The sequence below is a fragment of the Populus alba genome, chromosome 17, assembly GCF_005239225.2.
Source record: "Populus alba chromosome 17, ASM523922v2, whole genome shotgun sequence".
Classification (NCBI taxonomy): domain Eukaryota; kingdom Viridiplantae; phylum Streptophyta; class Magnoliopsida; order Malpighiales; family Salicaceae; genus Populus; species Populus alba.
This window is the reverse complement of record NC_133300.1, coordinates 16,303,103-16,322,241: the sequence shown is the minus strand read 5'-3', so window position 1 is coordinate 16,322,241 and position 19,139 is coordinate 16,303,103. Positions and strand designations below refer to the sequence as shown.

Here is a 19,139-nt window from a genome sequence, read left to right as displayed (position 1 = left end):
ATCTAAAACTTATTCTATAATTAAAAAGCACAAACACAATAAACTCTCTCGAACCTCATTTAGAAATTATTTGAACTTATTATGTTACTCACAATTGCATTTTTAGATGGTTTAACTAGAGAATTTTCAAAAATTTCCTCAATAACTAAACCAGACACAATAGAATCTTCCTTGATTTTTTTTTTCACAAATTCACTTAGACTTATTGTATAAAATTCCCTTTTCTTTCAAACTTTTTTTCTTGTTTTTTTATGGTTAGGCCTCGAAGGTAATCCAATAAACTAGATATTTCTATCCTTAAAAATGATGGAAAATGAATATAATTTACTAGAAATGGTGATGCACATATCATATAGCCATGACATATTTAAAATGACATGTTATATATCCATTAGATTCACATCACACCAATTTTTATCATGATAAGCCTAAGAATTTGATAGAAAAAAGACATATTTCCTTGATTGCTATTAAAATGGTGTTAACCCATGATATGTTATATGACTTATGATATGGAATAAACTTTAAATCTAAACGAGTTACAATATTAAAAGATACTACATGAATACAACTTTTATTATTAATGGTTATTTTGCGACTTTTATCCACATACTTGATATAGGTTTGAAAAATAGCAAATCATTCTCCAATCTTCAATTTTCTTAGGTAATGTCAAGGCACATTTGACTATACTTAACCTAGTTGTCATAAACTCTATAATGTTATGCTCATGATTGATTCTAAAGATATCACTCAAGAGTCCAAAATAATTATAAATTTAAAGTTAGACACTAGATGATCATAACATAAATACAAGCAACACTAGCTTAACTTATAGATGAAATTGAGATCATAAACATATTTTCTAAGTGAAAACAAAATACAAAAATAAATCTAATTTTTTTTTTAAATATGAAAATTAATCAAAACTAGAATATATATATATATATATATATATATATATATATATATATATAAACTACGAAGATGCAACACTAAACCTTTAAATGTAAAAGGGTCAATCAAACACTTATTTCAACTTTTTACAAATTCAGGAAAGTTTGATAATTAATAAAAATGATTAGTTGCTAAATATTAATGACAAAGTTAGTTGATAAGTAAAAAATATATAGAATAAAATGAAAGATTAGATTTTTCTCTTTTATATTTATTTATTTTATAGGCATAAAAATAATATTAATAACAATTTTGAATAATAAGTACAAAAGCAAAAAAAATAAAATTCAACTAATCAAAAGATTTAGTTATTTATCACCAACATGCATTTAATGGCAATAGACCACTTGGATCATGCAAGTTAAGTTGTTAATAATGTAGGCAGGAACGCTGACTTAGTGTTGTAATGGATAACTTGTCTGTTGATGTCATTTTTTTTTTTAAAGATTACTTTAATTTTTTTACTATGATTTTTTAATTAAGATAGAAGAAAGAAGTAAAAAGAAATACAAATAAAAATAATAATTACAAAATGGAATTTTGGCAGAAGACTCATTTAATTCCATTCTCTTTCATGTCCCTCTCGGAGTTTGATTTCCTGTGTTGTTATGATCCTCATACAAATGAAGAGAGTATGGCTATTGCTGGTATGGATTGATTTGTAATGGTGAATCTCAAATGTGGCTATCTGGTGGTTGTTAGTGTTGTGTTTTCTGTATGTGGTGGTGGCTAACGGGTGTTGCTTTGGTGGTTAAGAAGATGCATTGGAACTATGGTGGGTCACAATGATCACAAGTCTCTTCATTCATTCTTGTTCAATGCAAGAACCCGGCGAAGCCTATTCCCAGAACAAAATAAATATGCTTGCTATACAACAGCATTCAGAGCTGAGTCAAAACTCACAGACCAAATGAAGATCTTCAATGCTTGACGACTCCTTTCAAGAAACTATATACAATAGAGAGGCTAGTCTCTAGCAGGAAGTTCTTCATTAGATCACAGGTTTCCATAGCCAGGCTTGGCAAGGAACAAAGAATTAATGACACCCATAAAAGAAGGGGGCCACGTTGGTGTAGCAATGAGAGGAGGACCCCTTGCACTGAATCAGTTAAAGAAATACGGTGATTCCAACACTTCCCTCAGCTCAAAGTCTCCCCGGTCAGGCAAAGGCGGAAAAGACAACGTGGGAAAAGACTTTTCAAAGCTCTCCAACAACTGCATACATATCCAACAGTATAAATGATGAGTTCTGCTTAAAAAGAAAAAACCCTCAGACTTGGATTTGACACTGCACAATTCTTTTAAATGCTAATTCAAGTTGAAATTTATAGGCATTTTTTTTATCCCAAAACATAATTGAAACAGCAGATGAGAACATATTATAAAGAATGCTTTAATTAACTGCAACAAGTGTTGTTTCTTTTAACATATGGTGCACATATCCCTTTTCTTTGTTCTTTTACTCACAACCAAAACAACCGCAATCGAATAAAGCTAGTAAAAAATAATTAATTTCCTCTTATCCGCTCTGACAAATAAACTTCAAAAATATTGTATTGGGTTTTTGCCTTCTACAAATATATAATGATGCCAATGAAGGGGCCATTGCCCTTATGAGTTTTAGAAGAATATAGCAGTGCTAATACTTACATTCTCCAATATAGGTGTTTCATAGAGTTCAACAAACTTTTCCCTCAGTATCCTGTTCATCTCATCCACATCACATGCATGCGTCCAATATGAATCGTGAACTCCTGTGATGGTATGCCAATATACAGTAATGAGAAATTAAAACTAGGAATAGGACAGCAATTGAGACAAAATCCAGCAATGAGTGAAAAACCTGCAAAGTTTAAGCCTGCCCCTTTGCAGGCAACTGCAGTCATCATCATATGAGAACTATCAAGGGAATGAACAAAATTTGGTGGGAAAGCTGTTCTCTGTCGTTGGACCATAACCTGTAACAGTAAAAGAACTGCCAAACTTTGAGATCCAAGAGCCAGAAGGTACAACCTTTTCCCCCTTTGTTTTAGTATTTTGGTCACAGTCCAGACTAAATAAAGAAAAAAAATCACGGCAATTTAGCTAGACAAAAAAGCCAAGGCACCCACTGAAGTCTACCAGAAATCATGTTCAGAAAAATTGGTTCAGAAAATTGGGAAACAGCTAGCAGAATGTACCAATGTAAGATACTATATCCTAAAACAACATTTCAGCAATAAAAACAGGTTATTTCAGATTTTTCACAATTTCATGTGTTATCAACATCTTAGCACAGACTCGAAGTCAAAGTAAAATATTATGGAATCTTGATTACCAAAGCAGAAACGAGCAACAAAGATAAAGTAACGTTACCTTGTCAGTTTCTTTTTGTAGTATTAAAAACCTGTAGTGAAGTTTTGATCTGCAGTAATTGCACAAAAGGAAGATAAGAGTACTCAAAATGCCCTCTCTATCGATATGAATGTAACAAAATGCCAATCATTTTTTTTTTCCTGTCAGTACTATATGATCTACTATGCTTCTGCAAATGTTATAGAACTCACACTTCGCGTCCCTAATTTACGATAAGGTTGTACAACAGGAAGTCCTAGGGGAGTTGTCCACCGCACTGGCTCATTTTCAGATGCGATAATCTGGTCAGGTAAAATGCAAAGAGAAAATGTAAACAGAAAGTCAGTAATGGTATAGAAACTAGATAAAAAAAATAACCAAAAAAAGAAAATCAACATAAAGGAAAAACAAATAAATTGAGACAGACTCACCTTTGCACAATCCCCAAGCCAGTTCATGATACTTCGTGCAGCTTCAAACATCTCTCCTAAAGCAGTTAAGGTCACCTGATCAAGCAACAATATAAAATATTGTCAGTGACATGTTTTATGAAAAGGAGTAAAGCTAAGGAATTATGAATCATCACTGTTGGGACGCTCCCCTCACACCTTTGCAGCATAGCAAGAACAACCAAAGATATCTGACTCCTCTGTGATACCACGCTCGTTTAACCTCCTCTTGATCTGGTCTCTAGCACCAATGTAAGTTACACCATATACAGATGTCATCACTGTCTGTTTCACCAATTTCCTATCCACCTAGATGGAGTCAAACCACCATTAGTTTGAAAGTAAAAGAACTTATCCACATTGAAAAAAGGCAAGGTACACCCTATCTTTTGAATGGGCCTAAAAAAAAGAAAAAGCATGAAACAGTGTTGACCCAATAGTAACTAAGCAATCCCTTAGTGACAGGAGACCACTATGATCAACAATCAAAGCATGCAGAAAACCTGGTTAATTAATTCTTTTGCACGCAATGCATCAGGAAAAACATCTGGATCTTTCTGTGCATCCCTCCGCATGATATCAAGTACTCTGCATCGCAAAAGTGCATGTTTATCACAGCATCCTTTTGCAGATATCTGCTTGCTTCACATCCAGAAATGCACTACAGAAATATAGGATCGAAAAAGAAAAATTCTTGTAGAGGCTTTACAAATTTGGCTCCAATCAAACATATCCAATGAATACTACAGGACTTTGACTACTGCACATGAAGGGCTAACATATGGATCTGGTCATAGGCCATGAAATAAGAGCATTGCTTGGCTAAAGTTTTGCTTTGATTGAATTGAAACAAATTAAAGTTCCTGATTTAAGCAGAAATATTAACCTTCAATTGGATGTTACTAGTTCATTACAAATGCCTGGATTTCCTTGAAAGCCAGAAAACTCGGCAATCCTTGAAAGCCAGAAAACTCGGCCAGTGAAATACGTTCTTCTTTTAGTTTTGTGAGAGCAGGGCTTCCAAACTCTTTGTCTTTGGGATGATAATGTTAATTGCAGATTTCTATTTGATCCAATACATGCTGGTAGGTATGTTTCAGAAAAACTGGGACCCAATTAGGAAGCATTTTTGGTTTATATCCCTAGGATCATATTTGCGGGTCATCCTATTAAGAGTTGGATATAAATCTAAAAATTCAGATTCTGTCATCATGTAATTAAATGGAACTTCAGATTTAAAGAAGGGTATCCCTTTATTAAGCCCACTAACCAAGAGTTTCCACAATTTTCAGCACAAGTTTTTTAGTTTCTCAAAAAATCTCTGTGTTTTCAAATCTTCGACCTAATCTTTAAATCAGTCTGAGTAAAAACAACCAGCTCCGTTGGTTTGCTTCAACAAAAGCTGATCTTAGCTCAAATCTTTTGTACTGCATCATGAGGAAACCCCTTACCTAGCAGCTATTCCCGAGTAGACATCTGCAGGCTTCTCTCCTGCAACTAGATTAACAGTAGCTGCTCCCAACTGTTCAAGATTCCAATGATTTAACAAAAGCAGAGGGATTCAAAATATAATCAAATGCATTACATTCCTTTTTCAAAAATAAAAACGAAGTTCAAAAAATAAAAGTTTGCAGACCACTTCTAAAAAACACGACTTGAATTCAACAATGATTGGCATCAGTATAGTGCCTTAGGAAACAGAAATCAGACAAACAGATTGCACATATTGGGTTTTGTTTATCAGCAGTAATCATAAAGAAAAGAAAAACTTCATAACATCATCCAATTCAAGTTAAGGACGTTACCTTGTCTCTTCCAAGTGCAGCGTAGTGTTGTAGGCCATTGCAGGAACCATCCTACAAAAAACCATAAGAGGGAAGGGGTACATCAGAAGGCAGAACAGGTTATGAGAAAAATTATAGGCCAGAAGAACAAAGATAAGCCCAGGGAAGAGTACTTAAGTTGATTGTCCCACATAGTCCAACAGTTTTTTATGTAATAGAACCAATAGAAACCACTTAAGCTTATCATTTTATTTGTTTTCCTAAAGCATACAAGGTACAATAACAAAGAATCTTGACTCTCCTTTTACCATTCATCTTCCTAACACCTCTGCCTCTCTCAATCCATTCCCTACCATTCCAGTAAAACTGTGCTCAATTGGGTAGGATGCTTTACAATCCTTAAAAAATGTCCATAAAAAGTTTATATGAGCACAATGCAATACATTGATAAGATATACCTGATGAACAGGAATATGTGAAATACATGTTTCTGGCGAGGAGCTTCTCAAAGCTTCAGTTAGGTTAATGCACACAGCCAAGAACTGAAATGGATCTTCTGCATGCAACCACCAACGCTTTCCGTCAAGTGGTTTGTCTGCGGAATCAAATATAGCATCAAGGTGATTCTCAGTAAAAGCTATCCGTCCCTTGTAAGATAGCTTGTCTACACCACCAGCAAATAGATTTGCAATGTGTATCTTCAGCCAGCATAAGCCTGACTTTCCAAGAGGGCGTCCCTCTGCGAACTCCAAAATCCCCCGGCACAGATCTGATCCAAGATGGTTTAAGTATGGGTGCATGGGGTAGGCACGCCCACGAAAGTCAATATTGTGTGGATAATAGAAACCTTCTTCATCTTTCATCTTCCGTGCTACCTGGAGCCAATTAAGAATGATGGCATGAACGCCATCAAGAAGATTGAAAGTTTACTGTCTAAAATAAAGTAAATTGAGTCTTACAGCAAGTTTAAGTTCTATGTCACAACGCTGTGCATGTCTTTCCCTGTTCTCTTTTTTCACTCCTCTGAGTTTCCACTTCCACTTCTTAAGTAGTGCTTTATCTTCTGTTTCTGGCTTCTCAGGTAAAGGAACCTGAAATGAAGAAATTAAATGAGAAAGGTTTTTTAGTTGCTATCATGATCAATTCTTGGAACACAAAGGTAAAGGTAAAGGAGTTTCTCAGGAAAAAAAAAAAAGTTACAATGAGGAAAGTTAGAAAAGATACTCACATCACTGTGGTCTACCAAATCAGCAAGACAGCCTCCATTACTCCATATTCTATCAACAACACTAAGTACCCTCTTATTTACCCTCCATCTGGTATTCCCTAGTGTATCCAGGGCCTGGAAAATTAATTCAAACAAAAGAGAATCCTTGTTAAACCAGAAGCTAAGCTGGTAAAATCTACACATGTGATAGCATGTGAAGGTATACACAATTATCAGTATAAGATTGTGTTCAAAGAACATCACATGTTAGTACCAAAAGATGATTTAGTTCAAACAATAAAATACGCATCAGCAACCATGCAATGCATCTAATGTGTACAGACCTCAAAAAACTGGTTGTAGCTGCTTCCTAGGTGCCCTCTTAACTGCTTCACGTTGCTGTTTAGCACCATGTGTCCGCATGACATAGGATGGTAAGAACAAGTGAGCTCCTTTATCATAACTGCAAAGGGCATTGAGGTTATGCTCGACAGGAGTAAGAGAGAGGTAAATATCACAAGCTATGACACAATTATCTAAGAAGAGCTTAGAACACACCAAAAAGCTACTTAAATGCCAGGTCCTGATTTGTTACTAGAAGCAATAGTGGTGTTAAGAGTTGCTACAACTACATGGGAACCAGAATACAACCACAACCTCATTAAATGCAGATTAAAGTAGCGTATGTAAGGAACATGTATTAAGAATTTGTATCTTCCAAATTTGTATACAAGGATCCAAAATTAATTTTAGTGGGGACTATGCTAATGTGCCTCCTGCAACTTGCATGATGATTGAGTGAAAGAGCCAAGACCACTATAAACTTGCTAGTAAACAAAGTGCTCTTTCCCCAAAACCAATTCATGAAATGGTTTTCATCTGATGCTCAATCTGATCAAATTAAGATATTCATAGATCAATCACTGGTTTAAATCTTTTCTTTTTGTAGATAGAAAGTGTGCCCAGGAATCTCAGTCCTAATGGGCAATTTGCAACCAAAAGCGCTAGGGAGCTTATCAGATTTAAAGGCAATAAGTTGAATGGCAGAAGCTGCTATAGAGGCCTCTTCATATTCCAAAGCATGTGTAGTTTTTCCAATGAGGATTGTGATCACCTATTCATGAAAAACTTAACCAAAGTCCATGAAAAACATATCCTAACTAACTTGCCAAACAATAAGGTTCAAAAATCTCAGTTTGACAGCAGAGATCCGTCTATGCCATTTCTCCCATGTAATCATCTGTTGTCTCCTTGCGCTTCTGGCACATTTGAAATTTGAAATAAAAACCTATATATGAATCATCACCTAAAGAAACTAAACTACTTCAATCAAGTTCTCTATGTACTATCCTAATCCTAAATTAACTACATGTCTGACTTCACATGAAAACAACAATTCGATACTCTTATCTTTTCTTGCGCTAAAATAATCCACCACAGCATCCTTGTAGAAAACCTAACACCTTTTCTTTCTCTATATTTTATCTCTAACAGCCAACCATTCTTTTCCATGAAGTATACCTCTCCCTTTAACATCAAAAACATTATAATAAAGAATTCCATAGCAATCCCTAAATTCTCCTGCCTGTGGCAATAATGTTAATTTTCCGGTATTAGACATGGCTGTGATTAGCAAATGCTCTTCAATGTTTAAAGACAGTGTTCTCCGTTTTGTTGAGAATCCTAGACAAAACCTTCCATCTCATATCTCACATTCACCATGTTTTCAATAAACACCTGCAAGACAATTAGTTTCCCTTCCAATGGAGGTTACAGAAATGGAGAGGCAGAGCCTTGAAACATGCTGAAATGTTAATTTCAATTAACTGAAATTGGGATTGGAATTCCAGTCTTTATAATCAGAGATTCATCCCTTCATCTATTATACCATTTTAAGCATTTAACTTGACATGAAAATTGAAAACAGCTCCAGGCATCAAGCAGAAGTAACCAAAACACTATGTTAATATTTCTGAACTTGGAATATATCCAACTAAAAAATATAAAATTAAAACAAGACAATCGTGGAAAAACTGTAAATATAAAACAAGTTAACATACCCTCTCCATCTAAGTGGTGGCACCAACATTGGCATATAAGGAATCACCATGTGCCTAGCCTGTTTGGAGAAACAACATTTTTATGACTTCTTGTGCAAGAAAAAAGAATGAAAGACAAACATCTGCAACTTAAGAGGCACCATGGAAATTGCCTACAAATCTTATCTGTTTCAGCTCTAAAATCTAGAAACTAACCTATCTGCTTTGAAAGTATATGGCACCCCGACACAAGTTCATGTCATAAAGAATGATAAAATATGAAACTAGATATCACTAGAAAAACAAAATATGACAGGGTTACTCACAGTTTTCTCTAGGCCTTTGAGGACTAGTGGGTCACATTGTATAACACCATATTTTTTTTGCGCCCTTCCTGTTTAAGAAAAGGCCATTGTGCATTAGTTAGGAGCAATTACAAGAAAGAAAAGATAAATTGAGCACATCGAGTCAATTAAAGAATAACTCCATACTTATTTTCATATGACACAGTTCTGAATGTATGTACAAATGCAGGTCGAGGTTCAGATGGACTATCAGCTAACTGATCACAGGGAGGCTGTATATAAGCTGTTTGTAACAGCAATTCAATTAGACGGCTTCCAACCTGCAAAGTGCAAGGACAGAAATCAAATTGGTACACGATACATTTTTTTAAGAAAATTAGCCTTTATCAATGATTACAAGCACACAAACCTTAGCCCTAGCATCTGCATTCCATGGTTTTGAATCATCCTTCCCCTTCACAATCTTCCTCACAGCTGGCAGCTTTTGTTTTTTAATCAAATCAGTAACCTTTTTTCTTAGGTTTTCTTGTTCCTTCATGACAGCAAGGGATTCACCTTCTACACCATTCTTGCTATCATTAGCCTTTTCCTTTTTCTTCCTTGTTTTCTCCAAGATATTGTGTATTCTAATCTGTTTCATCACAGAAACTGTTACAGATTCAGTCCTCAGTTCAAAGAAAGAGAACAAGACTGAAGAGTTAGGAGTTCCAAAAATGGATTAAGAATGGTACACCTAAATATCTCTTCATTGTATAGTTCTTTTTTTAAAAGAAAACAAGGAAAAGAAAAGAGTAAGCAACTCCCATAGTCAGAAGAGACAGTAGAGCAAAGTGAGCATGCCTTTAACGTCTAAACCAAGAGAAAAACTTAAACAACTTACAAAACAAAGGCACAAACAAGAACACAAATAATTGAAATGATAAAGATAATTGCTGTCCCCAACAGGGAAATGCAAAAGTATAAATCCATAGTGAAACAATGTCGAAACATGAGATGAGCTCTGACAAAGGAAAGTTGAATGTCACTCTTATGAGTCTACCATGCCCATGCTTTGAAGAAATTGTAGCTCAAAAAAGAAAGGCGTAATAGAATATTCAGCCTAACAAGGCCCGTGATATGAAAAGTTTAACACTTAATGAAAAAATTGTAAAAACTTACTATCTAAAGGATCTTACACTACATTGTTTTTCGTACCTACATTTAGTGTCCTCCCTGGAACCATGAACAGCAGAAGAACTTGGACTGAAAGTAAAAACTATAGATATATAAAAAAGAAATCCAGAAAAACTCCATTCAACATTCGACAAAACTTTACGGAACGTAACTTCAAAATCTAATTTTCCATGCACTACTAGCTCCATAGCTGATTTTTATCTCATAATTGTACATAGTAACTTTCATCTTTCTTCCTAGTTCATCACCTCAGATGAAGGTTGTCTAAAAGTAAATTTAAGAAACTTTATGTTTTCCCTTATCTTTCAATATTTTTATACGGGCACTCATTATCCTCTGTCTACAAATCAAACCGCAAGTAAAAATAAGCAAATAAAACATTAAAAATTACTTACCTCCTGCTCAATTGCATCACCAATCATACAAGCAGCAGTCACAACTCTTGCACATCCATGTTCCCCACCTGTCATTACCATTGCTGCGAGTTGATGCATTGCAATAACAGACATCTTGTCAGCTGGCAACAGATCAAAATACGGAGCATAACCCTGCCTACTCTTCCCCGTTCCAATCAACTCCTGCTCTTTCGCAATTGCATCTGTAAAAGGCTCAAACCAACCAAGGAACAAACTCTTCATATATGGCAAATTAGGAGCCAACTTATGCTCACACATATCCTTCAAAAGCTCCTTATATTCTTTCGTTGCCAGTTCCCATGCTTCCGCCTCAATCTTCACTTGCCTTCTCCTTAAGACCCTATGCTTCCTTGACCCTATTCCAGGGTTAGCATGTAGCCTCCTCCTCCTAAAGTGCTCCTCTTTCTCCTCTTCTTTCCTCATTTCTGGCAGCAATTCATCCGCACCAGACACATTATCTTCAACATCTGTTGATGACACTGCCTCAGCTACACTCACATACCCTCTTGGACAAAATCCAGCACACCGATTCCCATTAGTACTTTCACTATTTCTCAAAAAAATAGAACCGGGTTTTCCCATAAAATCTTCATGGGTTGATACTTCGCCAATTGCTCGAAAACTCAGTCGTGGACTTGTGTTATTAAGCGAATGGAACTTGAGTTTCTCAAAAAAGATGGGTTCTTTAGAGGCTCCTAAAAAGCTGTAAGTTCTTGGAAATGAAGGGAAATTGAGGGACTTTGATTGGGATTTCAAAGTGGCTTGTTTTGCGACGTTTCTCCACATAACTGTGGATGGTTTAGAGATAGAATTGTGGGTTTCTTATCAAAATCAAAAGAACAAAATTTTTGGTAGAAAATATATGGGAGTTGGTCCTCTAATTAAAGGAAATGAAAAAAGAAGAAGAAATGGAATTGAAATGATTGAGAGATGAATTGAAATGCGCGGGTAATGCAACTTGAGAAAAGAAATGAGTTCATAGAGAGGGTATGTATGGTAGTGGTATTAGCATACCGGCCGCCCTAAATCCTGCATAAACCTTCTTTGGGGTTTTTGGCTAAGTCGTCTTGTTTGTTTCTCTCTTTTCAGTTTTCACTACTTGTGTTGCCATGAATCTAGGACTAGAAGGGGCATTTGTATAATCTCAAAAGTTTCCTAGGACTTGGGGTTATAAATTGCAAGTCCTGGGTGGATTCTTAAGAGAAAGTTGGGCCAATTTGAAATAACAAAGAAAAATAATTTTGGCATATAATTTTATTAATCTTTATTGTCTGTAATTTGCAGAGCATAATTAGGAATGTAGAATTAAATTTTATTATTTTTTCTCAAACCAGTTACAAACGAAGCAAGTCCAATTTTGGAGTAAGTGATTATATATATTAATATTTATGTGTTTATATAGTTGTGAATATAAAGCTATTAATAATAAAAATTGGTGGTGCATCTAAGAAAAAAGTATAGAAGTTTATTAATTTGTCAGGCTTATAAAAACATTGTTACTAAATTAATTTTTATTAAATTATTGGATTGAATTAATTCTTTGACGGTTAGAAGAAATTAGTTTTAAAACGTAGTTATTGTATATAAATTTTAATTAAAAATTAAATTGATGAGTTAAGATTTTGTTGAAAAATAGTTTTTGCATGAATATTAATTATAACATAAAATATTAAAATACTTAAAATTAATTATAGATAAATAAAAAATAATTTCAAAGAATTATGAATGAAATTGATGTAAAACAAATTCATATTGATAAGAAATTATTGGTTTTATCTCTTAGAAATATATATTATTTTTAATTTAAATCTAACACATACACCAAAACTAGAGTTAAAAAAATAAATTGTTAAAAAACCATCTCAATCCAATAACTTAACCTGATAGGTAAAGTCATCTTTAAGTAAAAACACTTTAAACTTAAAACTTGTACATGTTTATATTATCTTGTGTTTTAATGCTTATCAAATAAATAGAAATAATAAAAATTTAAACTTATGATCATATACCATATCAAAAAATTAATTTAATCTAATAAAATTTTAAAATATAATTTATATTATTTTCTAATGCAGCTGATCAATTCAAAATAATGGTATAAATTTTCTAAAGGTAGGCTTTTCGCAATGTAAAAGTTTTAGAGCTTGTTTAATATGGAAACAATCCTTCCATCCGCAAACATGGGATTATCCTAAATTTAAGAAAAAATACATACAAAGTAAAATGTGAATCTAATTCCCCAAACCAAAACCATGAGCAAAAACTACTGAAGATCTTCAAGCTAAAGAAACTTTTGGCGGCGCAGCCGCTGCAGCAGGTGCAGCTGCACCTGCTCCTGCTGCAGCTGCAGTCGCTGCAGCTGCAGTTGCACCTGCTCCTTCTGCAGTCGCTGCAGCTGCAGCTGCCGTTGCCGGAGCACCTGTTGCCGCCGTTGCACGAGCACCTGCCGCCGCTTTCGGAGCACCTGTCGCACCTGCCACTGCTCATCGAGGTGTTGCTGGAGCACCTGCTGCAGCTGCAGCTCCTCCTCCTGCTCGAGCAGCTCCTCCTCTTGCTTAAGCTGCTGCTGTAGCTCAGGTATAGTGAAACTGTACATGGAATCGATGTTACATGTTTTGTTGGGTGTTAAAAAAAACAATTAATAAAATATTTATAGATATAATTTTTCAACATGTTTTTGTATTTAAAAAATTCTAAGTGAAAAAAAAAATTATACATAAATATAATCAAATAAATTAAGAATTATGTGTGTTAATAAATTAAAAAAAAAACAACTATAAACTATAACTAAAAGTGAAAGTGAAAAAATTGAGAAACAAGTGTAAATTAAAATATTTAATTTTAAAAGACGAGATATTTACGTGATTGTATTTATTAAATTTATTAATTAAAACAAGTTTTTTATTCAATCAAACGATAATAAAAATAGACATACACATCAAATTGATTGAATAAAATAAAATAAAATATGCAAGGCTGTACTTATTAGAAATATTATTTGAAAATAAAAAAATTTATTTTCAAAAATGAAGTTTATTTTTACAAAATGTTAAAAAAATTATAAATGAATCAGAAAAACTTTCTCAAAGATTAAATGTATAACTAAAAAATGAACCATCATTTAAAGAGGATCTCTAAACAACATAAAAATAAGAAGAAGGGATGTTAATCTAAATATAAAATAAAAAAAAAACATATAAAAGGAAAAAAAAAAAGAAGCAAAGGTCATTCATTGTTGGGACTACTAAGCGAGTCCAATTGCCGCATTTTGTTAAGGCCCCTGCTCACTAACTTTTTTTTTTTTTAGTTGCAAGATGTTTGCCAAAAAAAAAGATGAGGGTCTTTTACAAACCATATATTTTTTTCTCTTATAAAAAAGTTGTGCATGCATGTTTTTTCGATGCAAATTTATACATAAAAAAATTTAAATTGCAAATTTAAAAGCTCATACATACATGTAATCAAATAAATTGATAACTATATGAATTAATAATTATAAAAATATATTAACAATAACTAAAAATAAAATTTTAAAAAATTCAAATGTGTTAATAAACGGAACATTTACCTAGTTATATTTTTGAATTTATTTATTAAAATTAATTTTTTTATTCAATCAAATGATATTAAAAAAAAACACACATGTATTAAATTGATTAAATAAAATAAAAATCGAAAACATATTATGCAAGGTTGTTGTATATATTATGATATCTGAAAATAATTTTTTTATACAAAAAGATAAAAAAAAAATTATCGATGAATTATAATAAGTTTTTTTTTTTAAATTAAATATGAACAACAACATAAAAAATAATATCTATCCAAAAATAAATAAATAAATAATAATTATAGATGAGGAATATTAATTGAAACATAAATTTAAAAAATATTTTTAGAAAAATATATAAAAAGGAAGAATTAATTATTACCTTTTCGATACAGATGAAATCTCAACTTTATTGAGAATATCCATCCATCTTTGTACCTTCTCCTTGTTTTCCCTAAAATTTTCTTCATTCTTATCAAAGAAAACTGTGTAACTCTCTGTTTGATCATTTGTCTTTGATTCTTCGACATCATAAGAAACTGGAAACACAGTATCCAATGTCATCTCATCCATGAATCCAAAAATCTTGACAAGTTCGTTAAAGCACCAAGGTAAAGAAACACAATCTCTTGCAAATATAATAATTGATAGCCCTGATTCTTCAATGGCTTCAAAGAGTCTTGATCTAATTGCCATTACTTTCTCTTTTATTTATAAATAGTTGGAATTTTTTAATTAATTCATGATGGAAAATATTTTTATTTTATTTTGAAAAGTTAAAACCAATATATTCAAAAAATTTAGTCAATTTTTTATTTCTTATGATGAATATGTTGTCATTTCTTCACAAATTTTATTTTTTTAAGCTAACTTTTTATTTGTTCATGCTAGATTTGTTTTTCAACAGTTTTATACATTTTAATTTTTTTTAATATTTATTTTATTTTCAAAATATAAAGAAAAACCTAAGAATAGAAAGAAGTTTATATATAAAGATTAGAAATGCTTGATCATATCAGTTCAAACCTAAGAATTTAGGAGCAAGGGGAATGGAACTGGGAGTTAGCTTGGAGGAGACAATTGTTCCTCTTTGAAACTGAGCAGGTCGTCTACCTTCTCTCATCTCTAGAAAGCTTTCGGCTAAAGTAAACAACTTCATATAAAAAAGTTTGGTCCTCTTCAATAGATGGAGGTTATACAGTTAAAACTTGTTCTTTACTTATTGACAGAATTGTGAATCCAGGGCTTAGAACTTTTAAGGCTTTGATATGGCAAAAAAGGGTCCCTCCTAAGGTTCAATGTTTTCTTTGGCTAGCTGTTCAGAATCGACTATGCACTAAGGATTTCTTACTTTGCCATAATATAATCCCAGTTGATCAAGCCTTTTGTATCTTTTGTGAAAATGAGATTTCTTACTTTGTTTTTGTGATTCTCTTCTCTTTTTTTTTTTTTTTGCTTTTCTTTCATGTATCTTGTTTTTGGCTACCTTCTGGTTAGCCCTTTCAATATATCGACTTATTCAAAAAAAATATCACATATGTTAATATTCTTCTTTTTTTGCAAATTAATGGATGAAATAATCGTAATAATAGAACTAAAGTTAACTAAATATAAAAATTGAGAAACCAGATGAATAAATGGGCCAATAAAAAAAGAAAGGTAGATTTTTTTGACATGTAAGACCTGCATGTCTTAAGTTGCATAAGTGAGATCTTTACGGGTCTGTTTGCGATCGTGATAGGAATTGTGATTCAAAGTGTTTTTTGTTTAGAAATACATCAAAATAATTTTTTTTTTATTATTTTGAAAAAGTTATTTTTGATATCAGCACATTAAAATGATCTAAAAACATAAAAAAAAAAAATAATTTAAAAAAAATTCAAAATTTAAAAAAAAACACGGCAAACCATGTTCCCAAACGGACTCTACAACTCGTGAAACAATGCTAGTTTGGAAAGTTTTTTTTACCCACCTATACTAGTTTGAAATTTTTTTTACATTAATTTTATATTTTTTTAACAAAAAGGCACCTATCAAAATTTAATTCCAAATTAAAAAGAAAAACATAAAAATAAAAATATTCACAATATATATATATATATATATATATATATATATATATATTTCTCTTTTATTTATAAATAGTTGGAATTTTTTAATTAATTCATGATGGAAAATATTTTTTATTTTATTTTGAAAAGTTAAAAGCAATATATTCAAATAATTTAGTCAATTTTTTATTTCTTATGATGAATATGTTGTCATTTCTTCACAAATTTTATTTTTTAAGCTAACTTTTTATTTGGTCATGCTAGATTTGTTTTTCAACTTTTTTTAAAAAAAATTCGTTTTTCTATCTCATATTTTTTTTTCAAAATATAAAGAAAAACCAAAGAAAACAAAGGATTTTTATGTAAATATTAGAATGCTTGATCACATAAGATCAATATTTCATAAGAATTAAATTCTAAAAATCATGCATATGAAAAAATATACATTTACTACTAAGTGTTTCATCATCCAATCCATAATTTTATCATTCATTGAATATTATTTTACCATTTTTTTATTAACAAAACTCAAAGAACACTAAAGCATTTGCTAATTGATTTGCGATAATGAATATATAATAAATTGAAAAATAAATTTTCTAGTGTGAACAAAACATTCAAAAAAGATTTAAAAAAAAACAAACAAAATGATTTTCATTGGTAAATAAATGAAAAATTAGCAAGAAATTTGAGATTTTTTCTTTAATTTTTTGTTCAATATGTATTTCTGAAAAACTGTAACAATTGAAATTTGAGACGTGCTCCTCTTTTATTTTAAAAGTCAAAATTAAAGAAAAATTAGTTAGATCATAGAGAAAAGAGTCGTTAAATAGATATTTAATGGATAAAAAACATATACTAATAATTATTTAGTCAAGAATTAGTTTTGAAATTCTTGTTGTATTGTGATTATTTTGATATTTAATCACACGTTTTAATTGAAAAACATTTTAAAAAAATAAAAGAAGCAAAGTTGAAACACTAAGGGTGAATTTGAGAATAAAAAGTTGTAGATAGATTATTTACCTATTCCGGACGTCCCAGCCAGATAGATTGGCCACCGTAGAGAGACAATCTTTCCAGTTCTGGACCTTCTCCAAGTTTTCCTTGAAATTTTGTTCATGCTCACCGAAGGCTTCCTCATATTTCCGTTTCCGCTCGGTTACCTCTGAGGGATCCACATCATAAAACTCTGAGGGATCTACATCATAAAAAACTGGCAGAACAGTTTGGCCCATCTCTTTCATGCACTGAACAATCTTGACAAGTTCATCCAAGCACCATGGTGAAGATGCGTAATCTCTTGAAAATATAATGACAGAAAACCTTGATTCTTCGATGGCCTTCCAGAGAGCAGGTTCGATGGGCTTTCCTCTCTCGAGCTCCCTATCATCCATGTACACATCGATGCCTCTCTGTTTCAGATTAGAATATAGATGACTAGTAAAGTTGTTCCGCGTGTCTTTGCCTCTAAAACTAAGGAACACATCATGCATATATAGTGGAGGAGAAGAAGATGAAGATGAGGTTATTCCTTGCACGCTGGTGGAAGCCATGAAAATCCATATAGCGATAAATTAGTACCGATCCTTCTAGCCTCAACTAGCTCGCTTGGTTCAGCAATTGCTTTCCACGCTATTTTGTATAAGGCCTGCTCCTGTGGTCAAACATGAAACAGAAGGTAAGATCAAGAAATTCGGAAATTAAATATAGTAATCTACCAAATAGCAATTTCAAGCTGGAACATGTATAATTCTACTTAGAAATCAGAAAACACCAAATTTCTACGAGTATTTCACGAATCTAGACGAAACAAACCGTGTGGTAAGTGTTGGCTAAAGAGGTACAAGATCCAGCCAAGCCCAATATTTTTTATTCCAATGACTTCGAATTTATTTCCGGTTTCTTGAGGTCAAGAACTCGTAACGGTAAGTTTCCAATGATTTTCTTACGGATCTTTTTCTTTACACTGTAAAGAAGATGGAGTTTCGGTGGACAAAAAACAAAAAGAGAAATGAAAGGGATATCGAACGCGGATTGGCCACACCCATCACAATTGAGTGATTCATATTTTTTAATGAATTATCAAGTCCATATTATTTAACAAAATTTGTCTCTTTTCCAGCGCATAAAGCTTTTGCATTCCAAGAACTTTGCATTAATATGTGCATGCAAAAGTTCCAAGGTGAATCACAAAAATCGTTAATTATTGTCTATATAAAAATAGTTAAAATGAAAATAATAAGAATTTATAGAAATATTTTTAAGAGCAGGGGTTGGGACACACACATCACAGTTGAAAAGTATTTTTTAATGAATTTTCAAACTAATAACTACAAAACTCTTACTTTAAATATTATAAATTCCAATTGAATTTTTTTAAGAAATAAACTTAGCCACCACCCGATGAACTGGAACTAATTAACGAAAAACAAAAAAATATTCATATTAAATTGAGTTTAGAATCTCCAACTTTAATATTTTTATCACAAACAACCCAACTTTAATTCCTCTCCGATCCCAAATACCACTTCTTCTCCCATTCCCAATATCTCATCTCAAACCTTTTAACAACGGCGGTGCTTGGATATATAATAGCAATTATTTTTTAAAAGTTTATTTTTTTAATATATTAAAATAATTTTTTAAATTTTTTTTAAAAACAATTTTGATATAAATACGTTTAAAAATTTAAAAATACATAATTTTTTTTTAAATAAATCAAATTTTCAAAACGGTCTGAAACCGCTTTTCCAATCCAATTTTTTTGAGATATTGATTTGAATCTCTTTAAGCACTCTGCTACAAAAATCATGAGGATTATTCTTGAGGTGCCAACACTACGTTTATAGAAAGGCCTAATTGAAATAATCA

At 32.2% G+C, this 19,139-nt stretch overlaps 1 protein-coding gene and 1 pseudogene across 1 annotated transcript; both read right to left on the bottom strand.

The window, feature by feature from the left end:
• Nucleotides 1–1,733: 1,733 nt before the first annotated feature.
• LOC118030123 (DNA-directed RNA polymerase 2, chloroplastic/mitochondrial-like) lies at nucleotides 1,734–11,485 on the bottom strand (annotated as a pseudogene).
• Nucleotides 11,486–12,483: 998 nt separating this feature from the next.
• Nucleotides 12,484–17,662, bottom strand: LOC118030122 (disease resistance protein Roq1-like). The gene is made up of 2 exons (XM_035034117.2): nucleotides 17,292–17,662; nucleotides 12,484–13,252 (listed from the first exon to the last, which is right to left on the bottom strand). Exons 1-2 carry the CDS (start codon nucleotides 17,660–17,662, stop codon nucleotides 12,946–12,948), a joined length of 678 nt encoding a protein of 225 aa, XP_034890008.2. The 3' UTR covers nucleotides 12,484–12,945.
• Nucleotides 17,663–19,139: the final 1,477 nt, after the last annotated feature.